We start from the raw sequence: 24,734 nt of genomic DNA, 5'->3' as shown, positions 1-24,734 counted from the left end.
AAGCAATGGGTTGTTCAGAACCATCAGAAAAATGGTGCACAAGGACTGCACCGACCGCCTATTGAGAAACTTCCGAGGCAAGAACAAGATGTTGGCCAGGTCGATAAGTAGCCAGGCATGGGGCCTGTTTGAGCATAGTCTTCAGTTTCTGGGAAGCCACATCGCATGACACGGACCAGTGAAAAGGCACGTTTTTATGCAACAGGCGATGCAGTGACTGAGCCACCAAAGCAGCAGATGGTAAAAACTTGTGATAGTATGCTATTTTACCCAAGAAGGCCTGCAATTCCTTAACAGATGTAGGGCGAGGAAGTGCATCGATCACAGTGACAGTTTGCTGAAGTGGATGAATACCATCCCAAGAGAGTTGAAACGACAAGTATGTGATAGATGCCTGAAAAAAATTTGATTTCGGAAGATTACAGTTAAGACCGGCAGTCTGTAAGACATGAAAAAGGTGTGCGGAGATTTTGAAGATGTTCGTCAGTGGTGGAGCCAGTGACAACAATGTTGTCCTGGTAATTTATACGCCCAGGGACAGTGAGCAATAATTGTTCCAAGAATCGCTGAACGAGAGCAGGGGCGCTGGCAACCCCGAATGGCAATCGTTGGTATTGGTAGAGGCCGAAAGGCGTGTTAAGGACCAGAAACTGCCAGGAAGCAGCATCGAGAGGAAGTTGATGATAAGCTTCTGACAGGTCAAGTTTAGAAAAATACTGGCCTCCAGCAAGTTTAGTGAACAATTCTTCAGGTCAAGGCATAGGGTAAGTGTCGATAAGGCATTGAGCATTTAAAGTGGCTTTGAAATCGCTACAGAGACGAATATCTCTATTTGGCTTAGCAACGACAATGACAGGAGAGGACCACTCACTGGAAGTGACAGGAAGCAAGACCCCTGAAGCAGTGAGATGATCCAGCTCCCATTTGACCTGATCATGAAGGGCCACAGGTATGGGCCGAGCCCAAAAAAACTTAGGCTGAGCAGTGGGTTTGAGTGTGATATGAGCATCAAAGTCGTTTGCACGGCCTAACCCAGGAGAAAAAAAGGACGAAAATGTCGTCAACAAGGAATCCAATTGGGCATAAGGAATAGCATCAGAGACGATATTGACAGAGTCACCTATGGAGAACCCAAAAACGTGAAAGGCATCGAAACAAAAAAGATTCTCTGCATTACTATGGTCTACCACAAATATGGGAACAGTGTAAACAACAGATTTGTAAGATACCTCAGCATCAAATTGTCCCAAGAGAGAAATCTTCTGTTTATTGTAAGTCTGTAATTGCCTAGTGACAGGTACAGTATTGGAGAACCCAACTGAAGATACGTCTGAGAATTGATGATAGTGGCAGCAGAACCAGTATCCACCTGCATGCGAACATCTTGACCAAGTATTTGGACAGTGAGGAATAACTTCCCTGAAAGGGAAGAAGTACAATTGACTGACAACACAAAATCAGAATCAGCATCATGTTCATGAACATAATGTATGTAGTCAGATTTGCAAACGGATGACACATGACCCTTTTTTTTGCATTGGTGACACACGGCCCAACGTTGTAGACAATCTTCTTATGAATGTTTCGTAAAGCACTGCAGACATGAAGGAAGTTGCTGTGGGTTTTGCTGCAGTTTCTTAGAGGTTTTTTTTTATGGTTAGGCCGAGGCTGTGCTTGGGATCATACTGTGGCCACGTCGGCCGGCGGGGACACGCCACATGCTTTGTCAACATCACACAGAGGTTGTATTTCCCTGACATTGCCCCATGCCTCTATTTGCGCTCCAGCAGCGCGAGAAATTTCAAAAGACTGAGCGATGGATAGGACTTCATCTAGAGTCAGATTTGCCAACTGAAGGGCACGTTGCCTAACTTCTTTGTCGGGCGCCGATCGGATAATAGCATCCCGCACCATGGAATCGGTGTAGGAATCTTTGTGAACTTCAGTAACAAATTGACACTTTCTACTGAGGCCATGAAGTTCAGCAGCCTAAGCGTGATAGGATTGATTTGGTTGTTTTTGACAATGATAAAAGGCAACATGAGAGGCTACCACATGCATTTGCTTTTGGAAATAGACGGACAGAAGTGAGCACATTTCAGCAAAGGACGGAGATGTAGGATCTTTCAAAGGAGCCAATTGTGACAACAACTGATACATTTGAGTTGAAATCCATCAAAGGGACAGAGACTTACATGTTTGTTCGACCACGACATGAAGTGCCAAGAGGTGCTGTCGAAGACGTTTTTCGTAATCAGACCAGTCTTCGCTGTCTCGTTATAAGGATGAAAAGTAGGTAGAGACATCGATGAGAGACGCCCTGCATTTGACGCTGCGACGAAATCACAAATCGCATTTGTGAGAAGCGTTTGCTGTTCTATGAGACCTTGCTATAGTTGCTTTAAAGTAGGCATGGAAACATGTGGGTCAACGATGGAAAAGAAAAATTACTACCTCGTCGGCAATTGTTATAACTTCAAGTTGAACAAATATATTTCAAGGAAGATGCAATACATGAAAGTCACAGATCAAGTAAACAGTGTAAGACATGCGTACACTTAAACAGTCAAATCATAACTGAGTCCAAGACTAGCGGCCGCTGGCTGGCTGGCCGCTTAGGTGGCGCTGCTGCTGCATGGCTGGCAGACAGTGCCGCATGTAGAGGACCCGTGTAACTGCGCGGCGGCACTTTGAAAGATCGGTGAGTCACAACACATATGTGAGACAACTTAAATTTCCATCCATCTGTACTCCAGCCCATCCCTGTTGCCTACATTCCCTCATTATTCTCTCTAAAATAACATTGAACAGAACACATAGGAGAGCATCTTCTTGTCTGAGACCGGTCTCAATCTTGAATTCCTCAGTCATCAGTCATGCCCCTTGGAGACGCACAGCTGTCCTTGATCCACTCATATAAGTTTGTACCACTCTCTGCAGCTTCTCAGGGCTTGTGAAGTCATCCAGGGAATTGCATAGACTATTCCTGTGAATGCTACCATTTTCACATTGAAAATCAATGAACAGACTATAGATATTTTTATTGTATTCTCAGTTTTTTCCAACAATTGTTTTAGGGTGAGAATGTGATCTATTGTTGATCAGTTTGGTTGAAAGCCAGCCTGGCTTTCCTGCACATTATTCCCTATGAGTATTTATAATTTTCTGAGGATAATGATAGGCTGACCTTGTAGGTTACATTCAGCAAGCTGATACCTCTGTAGTTACCACATGCCATTTTGCTTGCCTTCTTGAATATCAAGCATATTACTGCCACTTTTGATTGTTATGGCAATGTTTCATTCTTCCGTATCAGCTGGATCAGTTTATATGTTTGTAAGTACAGGCTCTCCCCTCCCTCTTTCATTAATTCACCTGTTATTCTGTCATCCCATGGGGCACTGTTGTTTCTGAGTTTTTTGTTTGCAATCTTCACATCTTCTTCAGTCACCTCACATTGTTCCTCATCCTTTCTTTCCTCGATGATGTCTGCATGTGGACTCCCATCTGGACCTGGATGATTAGGTTGCATTCTGAAATCCACGTTTACCATTTTTAATGTTATGGAAAAATTGTCTTGAATTCTTGTTCTAATAAACTGGTTAGATATACACCCACCACTAACAAAACTGTAATTTTTCCAGTTGATTGTTAGATGATTAAAGTCACTACCAATGATTAAAGTATGATTGGACAACTTATGTACAAGTGAAATGAGGTTTTCTCTAAAGTTTTCAGTTACATCAGGAGATCAGTCCATTGCATAATAAAAGGATCCAGTTATCATTTTATGCCCACCCCTGGTACTGGGTCTTTGCCAAATAATCTCACATGCATCTTGAATTTCTATTTCGATGGACTTGAGCTTCTTGCCTACTGCAACAAATACACCAGCTCCATTTCTCATTTACCTATCCTTTTGATATACACTTAATTTTTTCCTCAAAACTCCCACTGCTACTAATTTCAGGTTTCAACCAGCTTTCTGTATGTAGTATTATGTGAGCTTCATTGATTTTCAGGAGTGCTCCAATCTCTGGCACTTTGTTGCGAATGCTTTGGTATTTAACCATTAGGATTTTAATACTGTTACCTATGGGAGGCATTTCTTTCTGTCTTACACTGGTGCTTCTGAGTTTCCTACATCTGTCTCGATTAGATGGAGAGTCACCTAATCTAAAGAACCCTCATGTGAATCCCACATACATTCAGCTACCTGATGCATAGTTACACACCTGACCCATATCAACTTTCCTCTCGTACTTTAGATCTGAAGTTGGCCTAAGCCCCCACTGCTATCATCACACTAGCAAGTAAGTGTTCTACACTGTGTGCTGCTCATAAAATTTTCTACATTTCTGCAACAAAAACCAGTTTTTAATAATAGTGTAGAAAAATTAATATTGTCATAGTCTAAACACAGTCAAGTCCAAATCTGATATTAAGGTCATCTGTGAAGTACAACATGTAGCACTGAAAGCACATTTATTATGAACACCAACATGCAGATAGAAAGGAACTGACCTCCAGGATAGAGCAAGCTGTTTATAAAAATATCAAAAGATACAAACACTACAATCATAAGAGATTTCTAGAATGTTCCAGAAATGATAGATAATTAATCACTTCACCACACTGCACACAGCACTGCTCACTTTCCTGCAGAGTGAGTGACCCACTGTTTCACAAGTTCTCAATGGAGCCAACTACTTACACACTGATCTAGACATCCTTTGTATGGCAGCACTTGCAGCTCCTCAACTACTGGTTATGTGGTGGTCACATCCTCCTCAGTATGATAAGCACTGAAAATAGCCCCTCATGTTGAAGATTCGTGGTCCTTGGGAGGGTCTTCAGGCCCCACACTGGTCTGTGCTTCAGGACTGTAGCAGGATTTCGCGCAGAGGACATAGATGACATCTCTGCACTTCTGTCTTTTTGATGAAGGGTCATAGTCCTCAGCTTTGAATGTGATGTACAACAAACATCTGTTGATATAATACCATACAAAGTAGCATTTTAGTAACTATTGATATAATATCACGCAAAGCAGCATTTTAGTAACTTGTGTCAAAGTACCATTTCTGAGTCAGTTGTCTTCCTTCTTCAGTCTTGGTGATGAGGTGAATCATGTAGTCATCCTGAGTACCTTCTGGTTGAAATGGAAATAGTGAATCCATTATCATTTTACCCTCAAAATTGTGGAGCATAAAAACAGTGGGAAAGCTGTCATGTCTTGCTTTGCTGTATTAAATGTTACTTTCACAGCTGGTAGTATTGTATCCCAATCTCTCTGTTTGACATCAAAGTACATTGAGAGCATAACTACCAATGATTTATTAATGCATTCTATGGGGCCATTTATCTGTGATGTTAGTCTTCAACGGAAATTTTTTTCCACAAACAGAGATCGTCACCCTAGGTGCTACATGCTTCAAAATCATGTCTCATACAAGGAACCTTGCAATTTTTGGACTTTCAACAGTGCCACAGCTTTGGTGGCAGGGTCACAAGTGTGGCACACTGCAGACTATTACCCCTCATTTTTTGACTTTGAGAGCCTTCCCTAGAGGTAGATTCTGATTCGTGTAATGGTGCCCTGAAGGTGTAAAAGGTGCCAGATGCCCAAGAGGCAATTGTGTCACATGTTTCCCTCACAGGCATTCCTTACTGTGACTAACATAATGTGTAACAGATTGTTAGGGAAATGGCCAGTGATACCTGTATCAGATTCCATCTTGAGTCCTCATGAATCCCATATGGCCAGTTGTTGGAGCATCAAGAAAAACTTCAAGATAGCTGGCCTAGATGAGCTGAGATAATGAGCAGCCACTTTCTTCCCATTGGATGGCAGTTCCTCTTGCACAATATTCTGTTTATTAATTGGAATACTTTTTTGGTCGGTTCCTTCATCTTCAAAGGTTCTACAGTTTTCAGCAATGATCTATTTTACCTCAGTTCAACAGCAATGTAATGTAATGCAGGAATGACTGAGATTTCATCCACACTGCTCTGTTCTGTCAAAGGAGTTCTTGAAAGGCAGTCAGTGTTCTTTTGTAAGCATCTGTTTTTGTATACCAGTGAGATGTCAAACTCCTGAATCCTCAGTGCCCATTTGGATCCTTCAGGCTATTCAACTGGCATAGAGAATGATGATCCGTCACAGTGGTGAATTGTTTGCTAAATAAAGGACATTTACCATGAAGGAAATGGCTTGTAAGGCACAAGGCACTTGTTTAAATGATTTTTGAGTGTTGTTCATCAATATGGCCTCCTTTCCTCGTGGAACTGGTAGAAGAGGTAGAGAAGGTCCAATGAAGAGCAACGCACTTCATCAGGGGATCGTTTAGTCAGTGCAAGAGCATTACTGAGATGATCAACAAACTCCATGGGCAGTCATTACAGGAGAGGTGTTGTGCATCACGGAGAGATTTACTATTGAAATTTTGAGATAACACTTTTCAGGAAGAAACATCTGCAAGGCACTCTTTCTTGTGTCTAGATTTGTACATCTCTGATTTAGAGAGTAATTTGGAAGCATAATCTATCACTTTTCCAGCACTTACCTGTGTTTATATTAGAACTGCATCTATCCCATACTGTCTAGTGTCAGTGTGAAGTTCTGTCTTCACATTATCATCATACATTTGTAGGACTGAGGAAGAAGTTAGTGCCTCCTTAAGGATGAGGAAGGATCCTTCTTGCACCTTGTCCCAGGAAAATTTGTGATCTCCCTGCAGTAGTTTTTGAAGGGGACATGTGTTGGTACAGAAGTCCAACATTGGTAGTATGAGCACATCCCAAGAAAACTTCTTGCATAAAAAATGTTCCAAGGAATCTGAAAATCTCTATCTGCTTTTATAGTCTCTGGATCTGAATGGACTCCAAAGCCATTAACTAGTTGCCACAATATTTTTATTTCTTGGGGGATGAAAGGACGCTTTTTTTTCAACTCAGGTAGAAGCTTGCAGTCTGAGCACACTTTAACACTATTTTCAGGCAACATAAATGTTCTTCAAATCTCTTTCATCTGGATAGCTAAGACACATTGTCCATTTAAGGTATCAGAGCAGGTTGTCTATCATATATTTGTAGGTGGCTGGAATGTTTCATAAAACAAATGGCATAACTTTGAATTTATAGAACCCATCAGGAGTTGTGAAGGCAGTCTTTTGCCAGTCAGCATTGTCAACCTTGATTTGCTAGTAGTCTGTCTGCACATCCATAGTCAAGAAATACTTGGCTCCTTTCAAGCAGTCTATGATAAATTCAGTGTGCAGCAGTGGGTAGAAATCTCTGTTCATGATTTTGGTCAGTCATCAGTTGTTGATGCACAAATGCCACGTGCTGCCCTCCTTCTTCACTAGCACCACAGTAGAGAACCAAGGCCTCCCTAAAGGTTCAATAACCTTGTTCTGCAATATCTTCTCCAGTCATCCAAAATTATTTGCCATTCAGCTGGTGACACCCTCTACAAGTGCTGGCTAATTGGCAGATGTTGCTCCGTGTAGATACATTTTTTAAAATCGTTGGCTGCCTGGCCTGACTTTTCTTCACTCATGTTTTCAAAGCAACCAAAAATTGATGCAGAATGGCAGTCACTTGCTGATATTGTTCCTAGGTCAGGCAAGATCGTATTGACAGATCAATAGTAGCTTCTCTCACTGTGTTGTGTGTAGTGCTAGCAGTGCTCGATCCTTCATCAGTGGCACTGAGCTGCCCATCCCTACATACCTGTAGGGGTGAGTCATTTCTATCTATGACAGTTAGTGATCTAAAGTTCTGACTACCTATGATGCCGATGATAATTACTGGTATATAGATTTATTTTGTGAATATAATAGAGGGAAACATTCCACGTGGGAAAAATATATCTAAAAACAAAGATGATGTGACTTACCAAACGAAAGTGCTGACAGGTCGATAGACACGCAAACAAACACAAACATACACACAAAATTCAAGCTTTCACAACCAATGGTTGCTTCATCAAGAAAGAGGGAAGGAGAGGGAAAGACGAAAGGATGTGGGTTTTAAGGGAGAGGGTAAGGAGTCATTCCAATCCCAGGAGCGGAAAGACTTACCTTAGGGGGAAAAAAGGACAGGTATACACTCGCGCACACACACACATATCCATCCGTACATACACAGACACAAGCAGACATGTCAACTTTTCTGAAAAGAGCTTTATAGCATTTAACGTACCATTACCTAACAAAATCAGCATTTCTGCAATATTATGAAAAGAGTAGATTGCTATTCACCACACTGAGGAGGCACTGGGTCACAAACAGGGACAATGAAAAAACAGCTAATTATTTAAGCTTTCGGACAAATGACTCTTTTTCAGAAATAGAAAACACACACACATTCACACACCCAACTCACACATATATGGCCATTGTCTCTATTCACTATGGCTGGACTGGTAACTCCTTTCTGTTAAGCAAGAGTGCTTGTGGTTTGTAATGCTCCCCACACATGTGAAACAATGCTGTGAGGAATACCAAATTCCTGGGTTACACTGGTCACACTTCATCCTTCTTCCAGTTTCCTTATGGTTCTTTCCTGTGTGAAGTCATCTAAATGGGGTCTTTTGGCCATAATAATTGGATCCTTTTACCGCCCTCCCAACTCAAATGATACAACTGCTGAAAGGTTCAAAGAAAATTTGAGTTTAATTTTAAACATATACCTGACTCATACTATTGTACTTGGTGGTGACTTTAATTTACCCTCAGTATTTTGGTGAAAATACATATCCAGAGGTATGCATAAAACATCATCCAAAATTGTGCTGGACACATTTTCTGAAAATTATTTTGAGCAGTTAATTCATGAGCCCACATGAATAGCAAACAGTTGTGAAAGTTGACCTCTCAGCAACAAATAATCCTAAGCTAATAACAAGCATCAAAGCAGATGCAGGGATTAGTGAACACAGGGTTGTCATAGTGAGATTGAGTATAGAAACTCCCAAATCCTCCAAAAATAAACAAAAAATATACTTATTTAAAAAGCAGACAAAAATTCACTTTACACCTTCCTGAGAGTCATTCTCCACTCCTTCCAAATTAACAATGAAACCATAGATAAGATGTGGCTTGAATTCAAAGAAATAGTATCGACAGCAATTGAGCAATTTATACCAAATAAATTAACGAATGACAGAGCTGATCACCCATGGTACACAAAACGAGTCAAAATGCTGTAACAGAAACAACGAAAAAAGCATGCCAAATTCAAACGAATGCAAAATCTTCAAGATTGGTGTTTTTTTACAGAAACTTGAAATTTAACACAGACTTCAATGCAAGGTACTTATAACAGTATCCTCAAGAAAACTTTGGCTGAAAACCTGGCAGAAAATCGAAAGAGATTCTGGTCGTATGTAAAATATGCCAGCAGGAAGATGCAATCACTACCTACTCTGTGTGATACCAATGGAAATACTATTGACAACAGCGCTGTCAAAGCAGAATTACTTTCAAAGCCTTCTGAAATTCCTTCACCAAAGAATCCTCAGAGTAATGAAGCAACTTAAATCACTTAATAAAAGCAAATCTTCTGATCCAGACAGTATACCAGTTAGATTCCTTTCAGAGTATGCTGCTGCAATAACTCCATACTTAACAATCATCCCTGCTTGCCCAACAGAAGATCTATGCCTGATGACTGGAAAGTTGTACAGGTCACACCAATATTCAAGGAAGCTAGTGGGAGTAATCCACTAAACTACAGGTTAATATCATTAACATCGATATGCAGCAGGATATGGAACACATATTGTGTTCAAACATTATGAATTACCTTAAAGAGAATGGTCTATTGACAGATAGTCAACAAGGAGTTAGAAACCTTCATTCTTGTGAAACACAACTAGCTCTTAACACACTCAAAGAGTTGAGTGTTATTGACAAGGGATTTCAAATTGGTCCCATATTTCTAGATTTCCAGAAGGCTTTTAACACTGTACTACACAAGCAACTTGTAGTGAAATTGCATGCGCATGGAATATCATCTCAGTTATGTGACTGGATTCATGATTTCCTGTCAGAGAGGTCACAGTTCATAGTAATTGATGGAAATTAATTGAGTAAAACAGAAGTGATTTCTCGCATTCTTCTAGGTTGTGTTCTAGGTGTTGTGCCTTATTTGTATAGTTAATTTATAAGACAATCTGAGCAGCCGTCTTATGCTGTTTGCTGATGATGCTGTTTATTATCTAGTAAAGTCACCAGAAGATCAAAACCAATTGCATATGTTCCAAAAATTGGCAACTGACCCTAAATAATGAGAAGTGTAAGATCATCCACATGACTGCTAAACAGAATCCATTAAACTTCAGTTACATGATAAATCAGTCAAATCTACAGGCCATAAATTCAACCAAATACCTAGGAATTACAATTATGAACAACTTAAATTGAAAGTAACACATCGAAAATGTTTTGGGGAAGGCAAACCAAACACTGCATTTTATTGGCAGAACACTTACAAAATGCAACAGATCTACTAAAGAGACTGAGTACACTATGCTTATCTGTCATGTTTTGGAGTACTGCTGCATGGTCTGGTATCCTTAACAGATAGGATTAACAGAGTACATCAAGAAAGTTCAAAGGAGAGCAGCATGTTTTGAATTATCAATAACTAGAGCAGAGAGTCTCACAGACATGATAAGGATTTTGATTGGACATCATTGAAACAAAGGTGTTTTTTGCTGTGGCAGAATCTTCTCAAGAAATTTCAATAACCAGCTTTCTCCTCCAAAGGCCAAAATATTTTATTGATGCTGACCTACATAGGAAGAAACGATCACCATGATAAAATAAGAGAAATCAGAACTTGTACGGAAAGAGAGAGGAATTTGTTCTTTCTGTGTGCTGTTCGAGATTGGAATAATAGAGAATTACTGTGAAGGTAATTAGATGAACCCTCTGCCAGGCACTTCAGTGTGATTTACATGGTATCCATGTAGATGTAGGTGTAATGAAGAAAACCACCTTTGTGCACCGTAACAGCACACGCTGTCTTTTTCCCATTCATTAACCTGCCTTGTGTTGCAGGCTCAGCCCCATCTGGTACTAAGGTCATGATAACCTCTTGCCATGTGACATCTGACTTTCTGTGCATGATTGGGTGACTAACAACATGTTCGCACAGTTTCACCCATTTCCAAAAAATAGTTAATATGTTACATTTGTTTACCTATGTGGTCCTTAAGTTTTTCAGAGCTGTGTATTTGGTTTATCAAGCAGCAGATGTGAAAGTACTTAAGTTTATAAACCATCTACATACTGTAGATACAGTGACTCTGATTTCCGAATGAAAATAAATTCAGCTACATAAAATCATTACTTTCTGTATTCATAATGTTTTTTATGGAAAATTTAACTATGCTCCAGAATGTTATTCTGTAGCAGTGGCCGGCAACCACTGGCCCCTGATACCATTTTGTGTAGCCCACAGCATCATCATTGTTGTGGTCACAACACATGGAACTAAATTACCAGTTTTTTATGTGTTTTTCATACAAGAAATTATGTATCAGAATAATTTGTTTGAAACAGGTGTCAGTGATGCTAGCATGATCAACAGATTTCAGCCTTTGCGTTGTTCATCACAGCACAGTGAGGTTCCAGTAACATAAGTTTTGTCACGACATACACAGTGACAATCATAAACAGTAGAGCAGGTTCATCTTCATTTGACATTCATCATGTATCACATATAGTTTTATCAATAAGAGCCAATAGAAGTATGTACTACTCATGTAACAGTGTCTTTCAACTAATTGCTCTGTGGTTTTGGGAAAGCCTTGCAGAAGTCTAATAATCACTGTTACTGTTATATTTTGAACACTATACTTAGCAGTGAGTACACCAGTACATATACTTTAAGTTGAAATAATCATTTCAGGTTGCGGAAAAGGAAAATAGAAGATGATCACAGAATCTTATATGATCAATGGATAGAGAGATATTTTTTGTACAGTCTAAGGGTAAAGCACTTTACTTACTTTGTGGAGGAAGTATGCCTGTTTTCAAGGGATGTAATTTGAAGAGACTCTGCAAATGGGTGCAAATGCATTTTTATCTATTTCGTGTAGTTGACGCATATCAGACCAAAATTAAAGATAAATCTGATCTTCCAAAATATCTTAAAACAGAAACCAATGAAAACATTGCTGTTTATGACCTGTTTACCATGTTACTGATATAGTAGGTATGTTGATAGACACACAAACAAACACAAACACACACTCAAAATTCAAGCTTTCGCAACCAACGGTTGCTTCATCAGGAAAGAGGGAAGGAGAGGGAAAGATGAAAGGATGTGGGTTTTAAGGGAGAGGCTAAGGAGTCATTCCAATCCTGGGAGCGGAAAGACTTACCTCAGGGGGAAAAAAGGACAGGTATACACTCGCGCACACACACATATCCATCCGCACATATGCAGACACAAGCAGACATATAAAAAGGCAAAGAATTTGGGCAGAGATGTCAGTCGAGCTGGAAGTACAGAGGCAAAGGTGTTGTTGAATGACAGGTGAGGTATGAATGGCGGCAACTTGAAATTAGCGGAGGTTGAGGCGTGGTGGGTAACAGGAAGAGAGGACATATTGAAGGGCAAGTTCCCATCTCCGGAGTTCTGATAGGTTGGTGTTAGTGGGAAGTATCCAGGTAACCTGGACGGTGTAACACTGTGCCAAAATGTGCTGGCCGTGCAACAAGGCATGTTTAGCCACAGGGTGATCCTCATTACCAACAAACACTGTCTGCCTGTGTCCATTCATGCAAATGGACAGTTTGTTGGAGGTCATTCCCACATAGAAAGCTTCACAGTGTAGGCAGGTCAGTTGGTAAATCACGTGCGTGCTTTCACACGTGGCTCTGCCTTTGATCGTGTACACCTTCCGCATTACGGGACTGGAGTAGGTGGTGGTGGGAGGGTGCATGGGACAGGTTTTACATCGGGGGTGGTTACAAGGGTAGGAGCCAGATGGTAGGGAAGGTGGTTTGGGGATTTCATAGGGATGAACCAAGAGGTTACGAAGGTTAGGTGGACGGCGGAAAGACACTCTTGGTGGAGTGGGGAGGATTTCATGAAGGATGGATCTCATTTCAGGGCAGGATTTGAGGAGATCGTATCCCTGCTGGAGAGCCACATTCAGAGTCTGATCCAGGACTGGAAGCTTGAATTTTGTGTGTGTGTTTGTGTTTGTTTGTATGTCTATCAACATACCAGCACTTTCGTTTGGTAAGTTACATCATCTTTGTTTTTAATAGACTTTATAGATTTATAGATGTTAATCTGCGAGTATTGGTTCACCTTTCTCCTGATTTCATCGTATTATTCAGTGCTTCATTGAGAAGATTAAGACCCATCTTCTAGTTAAAAAGTCCAGTTTTATCATCTTTTTTGAATTTTGACTTTATCTTTTTTCTACACTTTTAGAATATTAAGTCAGATAGAATGATGTCCCACAAGGTATTTACATTTTAACAGTGTGGACCATAGGTAATAAAAGATTGCCAGTGTATGTGTCAAAGAAAAGCTTCTATCCCAGATCCTACAGCAAATAAATATCTGCAATGTCAATCTCAAACTCTATGCATTTGTCTTGACTTCCTGTGCAATGTAATGAAAAAATTAAATAAAGCATTCAGTTGCTATAAGGATCACCTTAGCACTTGTGAATTGCAGTCAAAAATTATACAAGTAGACTGACATTTTATTTATTTATCAGAACTGCTGTGCATTTATGGTCTTCACTTTATGTTTCACTTTTATGATATCACATGCTAGGCAATAAAAATAGAAAGAACTTTTTATGTAATTATGATGTGTAACATTCCATTGATGATGACGTGATTATTCATTCACTTACAAGTGAGTCTTTACCTTCCCTTGTTTTTTGTTTATTGGTACTATCCTGGTAGTTTTGTTGTTGTATTCGTTTGTGGAAAATTTATATGCAGTAATGACAATCCCACAAATGGTTGCTTTAATGTTTTGAAAGACTGAGATTATTTCTTCCTTTTTGCTATATTTCTTGCTTTATCACAATGTTAAACAACATTCAGTGATCATTAATACACATTGTGGTTCACTATTAAATGTGATATTTAAAATTTGATTGTTTAAATGTTTCAGCATGAAAAATATTACAAGTAACAAAGGACTGACATCAGAGCTAACAATACAACATGTCAGAAGTGGAGATGGAGGCATTTACTCATGCCTTGCTCTAAATGAATATGGCCATGATCAGACAACAATACATCTCCTGATCCAAGGTAATTATCACACCTGTTATCAAAGTGGAAATTACCTTTAGGTTAGTATGATAAAATAAAATACATACCCACTCCTTTGAGTTTCAAGGAGATTTTTGTACTGTTTTTACACCATTGGTATTTCTAATTATTGTATCATGATATTAAATAAACTGATAACTTATGTTTCAAATAGTTCCTAAGTAATATTTTAGATAAGGCAATATGAATTCAGTCTTTGACTATTGCATACAAATTTTGACAATTTCAATTCATAAAATGTCATGTATGCAAATATAATCATATAATGTATGCTAGAAGTGTGTTCCAGAGAGACAGTTACTTGAAGCAAGTGAAGGACTAACTGATGAAATTTAAAATTGTGTCACAGTCCAGATAAGCTAAGAAAAACCATGTCTATGTTACTGCTTAAAGGACTGTGCATAATTTGTTTGAACATATGAAATAAATGCTTGAAAAATAATGACAGAATCCCACACTTCATACAGGAAGTTGTGTTTTCAAAGTCAGTGCCCTTGCTGTATCTCTACAAAAGCATGACGAAACCATCTGTGTGTACTCATTTATAGTTACAGTGTGTACAGTGCCAGATATTTGATGGCGTTATTACATATTCCTCTTTAGAGTGGTTAGAAATTTGTCTGGACAATCAACCAGCTCATTATACTGAAAATACAGACAAAAAGACACTCTAAATCTTGGCTACTTTCACTGAATCTGGTAGGCAGGAATAATCAAGCAACAAATAAGCAACAGCTAAATGAGAAATTGTAACATCTCATCATCAGAAAATTTATGATATAGAGTGCTAACTCGTTTGGAGAATGATGGGACAAGAAATGATTTGTGACTTTATGAAAAAAATATTCTGACCATTTACCTGAAATTATTTAGGTCAGCCACAGTATGCTCAAATCACAATGGCTAGATGGATATTTGAATCTCTGTTACTTCTAAATACATATCAGTGACCAACAGTTTTGGCTCGAAAGTTTCTTGTAGCATGGTGAAAATTAAGTAACTTTTACTTTCCTGTTATAATGATAAAAAACAGCCATGGTATATAGCAAATACTAGTAGTTGATCAGAGGAGGAAGCTAGTTTCTTATGATCAGATGATGTGCCAACACTATGAAGTTCCATACCTCTCTTAATAGCTATATCCAGTGAGGCTATAAGACAATGTGGATATCCATTTATGTGTGTGGTGGAAACATTAAAACATTTGATACTTGTGATGCTTTCCAACTGCAGGGGACATGCTGGCACTGAGTTTACACCCTTCATCTTTATTTTTAGCAGCAACATCATACTTTATCCTCAGCCATCAGTCATTTGGAAGAAGTTATAGTATGAATAGTGGGTAGGCGAGAAAAACTTCGAGTTCTATGGTTAGAATGATTTTCAGGAACTGTTAATCATTTGTGGTATAAGAACATTATATTTTCCTACAATAACATCAAAATGAGGACAATGTGGACTGCATTTAAATCTACATTATACTCTGAAATCTACCACAAGCTGTTGATTGAGAGACATTGTGTTCCAAGATCATTCATTCTATTCATAGCCTATTCACATATGATACACGGGAAGAATAATTTCCAGCATCACTCTGTATAAGGCCATATCACATAGTCACTAACAAAGACTAAAATTGCAGGAAGTGTTGTGTTTATTTATTTATATTGGATTGTAGGTTCTCAGAATTTTGAAAGCAAGGCTCTCAGCAATGTATATCACATTTGACCCAGTACCTGCCATTAGAGTTTTCTGACCATTTCTATGTTCCTCTCACAGTAACTGAAAAAACTATGTAAAATCATGTGCTTGCAGCTTTTCTTTATCTTTCCTTCTTTTTTTTTTGCTCTAATATAATTTGGTGAAGGTCAATGATCAACAATCAACATTTAGAAATTAAGCAATGGGAACTCCAGGTTTGAATTTCAAATGTGTTACTTACTGTAAAGATGAAATGTTAGTTAAAGACAGATACAATTGAAAGACACTTACATCTTAGCTTTTAACCATGGCCTTTGTCATAAAAAGAAAGAGAAACACACAGATATTCATTCACACAAGCAAGCACAACTCACACACACATGATTGCCATCTCTGGCATCTTGGACCAGAATGACAGTCATGTGTGCATGAGGTGTGCTTGTTTGTGTGAATGAGTGTATGTTGATTTCTCTTTCTTTTTCTCACAAAGGCTATGGTGGAAAGCTAATGTGTAGGTGTCCTTTAATTGTGCCTGTCTGCAACTTAACATATCATCATTATGGTAAGTAGCAATCTATCTTTTTCTTGCATTGTTACCGAGCGAGGTGGCGCAGTGGTTAGACACTGGACTCGCATTCAGGAGGACGACGGTTCAATCCCGCATCCGGCCATCCTGATTTAGGTTTTCCGTGATTTCCCTAAATACTCCAGGCAAATGCCGGGATGGTTCCTCTGAAAGGGCACAGCCGACTTCCTTCCCCATCCTTCCCTAATCCAATGAGACCGATGACCATGCTGTCTGGTCTCCTTCCCCAAACAACCAAACCAAACCAAACCATCTTGCATTGTTAACACTCAAATCTTGGTTACATGTTTTGTAAGTGAGCTTAGGCTTGGGTGAATTGTACTTTGAATAAATTTGTTTGCTAGTTGCATTCCCAACAGCAGGATTTATGTGGTAGTTCCACATTAAACTGTTCTGGGCAGATACTTGTTGATACATGATGGCTCTGATGAATTCCAGTGATTGGTAATTCATTGTGTAATCAAACAGAGTTGGGTCTCTTTGTGGGTTTATGCACATTGAATTACTTGTATTTGCACTGGTGTACACAAAACTACACTGTTGTGCAAAACTTAAGGACAAAAGAAACTTTTGCAATAACATAACTCAATGAAACATGGAACATATACAGAGAACTGCTACAGTACAGTACAGAAGAAAGTTGAGAGAAATACACAATGAGATGAACATAAATGACACTTTTATTCAAATACAATAATTACACTGAAGTCACTGTGATTCATGATGCCCCAGTAGACATTACGAAAGGTGTGTCATAGATCTTAATAGGTTGTGTGATCATCACAGATTGAAATGCCTGTTCCCCCTGACTTAAATCCCATTGAACACATGTGTGATGCGTTGGGAAACATTTTGTAGCACATCCACATGCACCAACGACCACCAGCAGTTGTCAGTCATACTGTGGAGGAATGAAATGCCCAACCACAAGAGCTCCTTACCAATCTTGTGGCTAGCATAGAAGTATTTCTAGTACTGAGACTATGACAAAATTCAGCCTCACATGCTCATTATATTGACATATTGAGAATAATATTGAATGTGTTAATAGCCCCGTAACATCTGTATGACATTTCTTCCATTGTAGATGATAGGCATAAATCATATGTTGTTAGCACTGCACAAGACAGCTCAAACTTCTGAAACCTATGACAACAGAGCAGGCAATATGTCCTGAGTGGAGTAAAATGCAAGGGTCTCACTCTTCCATGAATTTCTTCCATGGGTTGTACCAAAACCAACCATGTGCTGCCCATCTGTTAGTTTGTCTGTCCGTTAAGGTCCCTTTTCCTCAGGAGCTGCTTGTGGTATCAAGTTGAAATTTATGTCACTTCCTAATGTCTACAGTCCTTTTATGGTATTAAATAAGTAAAGCTTCTAAGTCAGTGCAGTTAAAAGATACAACATTTTATATCTCGTTTTGATACTTGCAAATGCATCAAAACCTATGGATGAACTATCTGTTTACATCATTAAGTTTGTATGAAATTCTCAGAGTGTGAGCCCTACTCACACTTGTCCAGTTCTTGTAATACTATTGTGAGTTAATTCTTCATACCCATCATCTTTTACAAAATGAAAAATTAGAAATTTTAGAGGCAGTGTTGCACCCCACTTGAGCTAAAGACAACCTTTGTGTGGGGTAATGAATCTCATTTTTTTCTTCTGGTATTGCAATTATGTAGGCCATTGTTCCTTTTGAACTGCAGCAGACTATTTACAACAAACTTCATGAGGGAATAAATATACTGTGAGGCAGTAGTTAAAATGCCTTACTCCTTAAACAGATGTCTACAAGACGATCATGGGTCAGCACCACATATCATTCTTACAGCACATTCTTGAGCAATGAGCACTTTCTTTCTTAAAGTTGAGTTACCCCAGAACATTGTGTATACGACATTACTGAATAAAATAGGCAAAATTTTTCAACTCACTGATTTTCTCTCCCCAAGATTAACAATGATTCAAAGTGCAAATGTGGCTGTACTATGTTGTTTTATGACCTACAAAATTTGTTTTGTCCAGTTTAGATTCTCATCAATATGGGCACCTAAAAATTTTGGTGTTTCCACACTAGATATTATTTACTCACCATGTGTTACACTTATCATTGGTGTAGCACCTCCAGATGTGCAGAACTGAATATGTTGTGTCCTTTTGAAATTGAGCGAGTGACCATTTGCAGAAAACCCCTCAATAGTAATTTTAAACACTATTTACCATTTCTTTTGTTTCTGTATGTATATATGTTGGGACTGGTTACAGTGTTGATGTCATCTGCAAAAAGAATTAATTCTGCTTGTTGTATATTAGATATTACACAGAAGCACCAGAGAAACTGGTATAGTGAAGCATATTAAAACACAGAGATATGTAAACAGGCAGAATACGGTGCTGCAGTCGGAAATGCCTATAAAAGACAATAACTGTCTTGTGCAGCTGTTAGATCAGTTACTGCTGTTACAATGGCAGGTTATCAAGCTTTAAGTGAGTTTGAACATGGTATTATAGTCGGTGCATGGGACACAGCATCTCTAAGGTAGTGATGAAGTGGGGATTTTCCCGTACGACTATTTCACAAGTGTACTGTGAATATCATGAATCCGGTAAAACATCAAATCTCTGACATCACTGAGTCAAGAAAAAGATCCAGCAAGAATGGGACTAATAATGACTGAAGAGAAGTGCAACCCTTCTGCAAATTGCTGCAGATTTCAATGCTGGGCCATCAACAAGTGTAAGTGTGTGAACCATTCAACAAAACATTGTCAATATGGGCTTTTGGAGCTGAAGACCCACTAGTGTCCCCTTGATGACTGGAAGACACAAAGCTTTACACCTTGCCTGGGCCCGTCAATGCCAACATTGTACTGTTGTTGACTGGAAATGTGTTGCGTGGTCAGACAAGTTTCATTTCAAATTGTATCGAATGGATGGACGTGTACAGATGTGGAGACAACCTCATGAATCCATGGACCCTGCATGTCAGCAGGGGAGTTATCAAGCTGGTGGAGGCTCTGTAATGGTGTGGGGCATGTGCAGGTGGAGTGATATGGGACCCCTGATACATCTAGATATGACTCTGATAGATGACACGTACATAAACATCCTGTCTGATCACCTGCATCCATTCATGTTCATTGTGCGTTCTGACAGACTAGGGAATTCCAGTAGGACAATGTGACACTCCACATGTCCAGAATTGCTACAGAGTGGCTCCAGGAACGCTATCCTGAGTTTAAACGCTTCCACTGGCCACCAAACTCCCCAGACATGAACATTATTGAGCATATCTGGGATGCCTTGCAACATGCTGCTCAGAAGAGATATCCAACCTCTCATACTCTTACAGATTTATGGACAGCCCTGTAGGACTCATGGTGTCAATTCCCTTCAGCACTACTTTAGACATTAGTCAAGTCCATACCAGGTCATGCTGTGGCACTTCTGTGTGCTTGCAGGGGTCCTACACGACATTATGCAGGTGTACCAGTTTCTTTGGCTCTTCAGTGTAAGATGTTTATATGTATAAGAATCATTAATGAACCTAAGATCAAGCCTTGGGGACCCTGTAAGTGATTCCTCCCCAGTCAGAAGCATCTCCTTGCTTACATTGCTTGAATTATTAAGTATAACTTGCAGCGTTATTTCAGTTAGATATAACATTATCCATTGGTTTGCTGTACCACCAGTTTCTTAAAACCTCAATATATCCTGGAAAACATTGTGATGTGCATAGTGAAATACCTTACATAGGTCACAGAAAATACTGTCCAGTGCTGTTTTGTTATTTAATGCTTGTACAAAAAAAATTGAGTGAATGTATAAATGGCAATCTCAGCTGAGCAACTCTTCTGAAATCCAAACTATGATTTACTGAGGAAATTATTGCTGCTCAGGTGGGATACTATTTTAGAACACATGACTTGAAAGTTTTGGAAAATGATGTCTGTAGTGAAATGTTTTCGTGGTTATTGTCATCTCTCCTATCACTTTTATTATGCAATGGTTTAACAATGGCACATTGCAATCTCATAAAAAAAGTCCAGTGTCAGTGATGCATTAAATATTTCAAGGAAAGACAATGCTTATTACATGGGAACATGTCTTCAGTAGTCTGTTGGAAACCCCATCAAATCCAGATGAACTCTTATTTTTGACAGGATATATAATTTTCTCAATCTCAGAAGGAAAAGTTGATGTGACATCCGTATGACTGAATTTTATACAAGTTGCTTACTCAGCATACTCCTTTTCTCTTGAACTGTTTGTCCCTATGGTTTCTACTTCATTTAAGAAATGATTATTAAACACATCTGCTACCTGCAACTGATCATTTATATCCATTCTATTTAAATTAATAGTGATATTATCCTGTTCTGTGTCTTGTTGGCCAGTTTCTCATTTCACTATATTCCATAGTGGCACAGGGAAGTATGTGTGATAGAACTGCTCATATTCTCTATTTACATAAATGATGTGATGATTAGAGTGAGCAGCAATCCAAGACAGCAGTTATGGACAAGTGTCATCTTTGAGTGACTGTTGGAGGCCACAGGATGCCTTGGTTAGAATTTGTGTTTGGTGTGGTGATTGGCAGCTTGCTCTAAATGTAAAAAAAAGTATGTTACTGCAGATAAGTAATAATAACAATGTTGTGATGTTTTAGAGGTGTTCTGATTGACATTGTCATATTGGTTAAATATCTAGGTATAACATTATAAAGTGATATGAAATGGGGCAAGCATGTAGGTCATTTCTAGGGAAGGCAAATGTTGACTTCTGTTTATTGATGGAATTCTAGAAAAATGTAGCTGTATACAGAGCACATGTGTGACCAATTCTAGAATACGGCTTGAGTGTTCGATAATTCCACCAGGTCAGTTTAAAGGTATACATTGAAGGAGTTTAGAGGCATGCTGCTAGATTTGCTACCAGTAACTTTGATTGACATGCAATTGTTATGAAAATTCTCTGTGAACTCAAATGGGAATCCCTGGAGGGAAGATGATGTTCTTTCTATAAAACACTACTGAAAAAGTTTAGTAGTGTGTTGTGCAACTGACTGCAGAATAAACCTACTGCCACCAACATCTCAGGACTGCAAGAACATGTTAAGAGAAATCAAGTCTCTCTTCATTTGTGAGGGGAACAGGAAAGGGAATGATTAACTGCAGTACAGGCACCCTATGTCATGTACCTTATGACTCCTTCCAGAGCATGTATTTAGATGTAGATATTCATTGCATGTTCTAGCTTCTTGATACAGATACTGAACTGATTCATCCAAGGTGCAGGGCACTACATTATGTAGTGCTGTATACTCTGCAACTGGGCATGCCACAGATTATCAGTTGCCTTTCACCCGGATAGATAGTTCACTTATGCTCATGCAAACATAAACTGCTACGTAATTGTTGCAGCAGAGTTGGTATATGACCTCACCTGTTTAGTAAGTGGTTGTGTTTGTATGAGGCATGAAACCTAGTGAGAAGAATAGGATAAGAGGTAATCAGTAGGTGTATGACACAGGTCTTGCATTTGGGTCTTCCACAGGGGTATTAATTATGGGCAGAGGATGGGAGCAGGAGGAATAAATATAATAATTTTATCATCTACAAAAACCAGTAGTTGTACTTAAAGTACATTAAATTAAAGTTTTTTGTCAAATGTGAGAAAGTGCAAGAGTGAACCTGTGGAACTCTGTTAAATGTTTCATAATGAGTTTTTGTACCTGTGTACCATACCAAACCTCATACTTTGATCATTACTTGATCATGCGTCAGAGGTAAGAAATGTGTGGTGGAGTTTTTTATCTGCACAAGACATGAAAGTGAAATCATGGTTGAACTTATGGGATGTATCTCTACCTTACTCCAGTCTTCACATCTGACACACTTACAATACTTAAAGGTGGTTAATCTAACTTGGAATTTTAATCTCAAATTTTCTGAAATGTTATTGCAGCATCTGAAGAAAAGGAAAAACTATCCTGGTGATATATTTTGTAATTCAGCATATATTATTTCAAATTCAGTAACAATTCAGTCAGTCTTCCCATGTGAAATAAAACCCAGCTGTCATAAAGCGTTCCATTTTCCACAGTAACAGGACCTAATACCAGAAATACAAGAAATGTTTCTTACATTCTGCAAATGAAATCTAATAGCTTCGAAAAATAGTACTCACCTCTTACAACAATTTGTATGCAGTACCTGCAGTACCTACACTGGCTGCAAGATATTGCTGAAAGTACATAATGAGGAGAAAAACTTTGTTATGTGGAAGAATTGAGTATTTCTGTTAATTAATGAATCATCAGCACATGGTTTAGCCATAAATGTGAGCTGTGCCATTGCCTGCTGACCAAGTCAAGAGAGTACTGAAGGATGGGGTATATTGGTAATAATATACCACTTCTAATTAAACAGCTGTTTCTTATTTTCTCTGTCTGCTGTCTTTCTTTCTGTAAATTAAAGCAATACTGATTTAAGGTGTTAGTGCTGTTTGCATCAAGACACACTAAGTATCCTCCAATCAGTAATAACATTATAAGATTTTCATTAGTTTATGTCTGTCTCCATTTAGTCTGTGATGTTTGCCTGCTTTATTTCTTTGTTAATGGTCCTTGGCATTGATGTACTGCATTGTGATACTGGCTGAAAAATGGGGGGTGGAAGTTTAACACTGACTTCTGTAAATGATGTAGCCACTAGGTTCACAGTTGTGTTTCACAGTTCTGTACTTTCACTGTTCACAACCACCCAATATACACAGTTAATATGGATTAGATTTCTAGATTAGATTTACTTTCATTCCAATTGATCCATAGTGAGGAGGTCCTCCAGGATGTAGAACATCTCAGAAAAACAATAATACGTGACAAATATTTACAGCTAAAACAAATAAGCTAATGCACCTTCCACCGGTCCAAGTGGAATTATCGTCCTCATTTTTTGTATGAGTGCTGTATGAAAGGATCATTTTACAACACACATTTACTAAGATCGCGTTAATGCACTGAATTTAAAATGAAAAAAAAAGAGTTTTTTATTTTTAAGGTAATAAACATATAATAGAACTACTACAATACTTACTTACAATGAACACATTACTGCACTGAAATGGTGCAGAAGTTAGATTGTACTTTGTATATATACACACACAAAATCAGTTGGTTCTACTGAGAAATTCATCAATGGAGTAGAAGGAGTTGGCCACCAATAAATCCTTCAGGCATCTCTTAAACTGAATTTCATTGGTTGCTAAGCATTTTATGGCTGCTGGCAAGTTATTGAAAATGTGTGTTCCTGAATAATGCACACCTTTTTGTACAAGAGTAAGTGACTTTAAATCCTTGTGAAGATTATTCTAATTTTTGTACTGATTCCATGAACTGAGCTGTTGGTCTGAAAAAATGGTATATTTTTAATGACAATTTCATTAAGGAATAAATATTATGGAGTGAAAGTAAGCATAGTGTGGCAGCTTTTTCATTTTTATATCCCCTATTGTCTGACAGAATTCGCATTGCAAATAGGGATTTGTTTAGACACTTCAGCACTTCAGCAGTTCTGTGGTGTGCTCCACCCAGTTGAATTTATTATCAAGCTGTAATCCCAAGAATTTAACACTGTCCACTTCTTCTATCTGCTTGTCATCGTATGTTAGGCATATACTCATGGGACACTCCTTACAAGGTCTGAACTGCTTGTAGTGTGTTTTTTCAAAGCTTTGTGACAAAGAATTGACTAGGAAACAGTGGTTAATGTCCACAAATATTTTATTAGCTGATATTTTTAAGAGTACACTTGATTTGCTATTTATTAGAATATTTGTATCATCAGTAAACAAAACGAACTTAGCATCTGGTAATGTTAGTGATGAAAGGTCATTGATATACCCAAGAAAAACTAAGAGCCCTAACATACAACCATGTGGGACCCGACATGTAATTAGTTCCCAGTTGGATGATGCCTGATAGCTTAATACATGTCTCTTTCCTAATAACACCCTTTGTTTCCTGCCAGAGACATAAGATTTGAACCATTTTGCAGCATTTCCTGTTACACCACAATGTTCTAATTTACTTAAAAGGATATTGTGATTTACAGTCACAT

The 24,734-nt window shown here is 38.6% G+C and overlaps 1 protein-coding gene across 1 annotated transcript in view; it reads left to right on the top strand.

Moving 5' to 3' along the window:
- LOC124556186 (Down syndrome cell adhesion molecule-like protein Dscam2) overlaps nt 1-24,734 on the top strand; it is a 604,696-nt gene that overhangs the window by 356,260 nt on the left and 223,702 nt on the right. Inside the window, exon 15 of the mRNA XM_047130181.1 lies at nt 14,161-14,303. Coding sequence (XP_046986137.1) covers nt 14,161-14,303 — 143 coding nt within the window. The remainder of the gene's footprint in view (nt 1-14,160; nt 14,304-24,734) is intronic.

The sequence above is a fragment of the Schistocerca americana genome, chromosome X (assembly GCF_021461395.2).
Source record: "Schistocerca americana isolate TAMUIC-IGC-003095 chromosome X, iqSchAmer2.1, whole genome shotgun sequence".
NCBI lineage: Eukaryota > Metazoa > Arthropoda > Insecta > Orthoptera > Acrididae > Schistocerca > Schistocerca americana.
The sequence above is the reverse complement of the archived record's forward strand: the minus strand, read 5'-3'. Positions and strand labels throughout refer to the sequence as shown.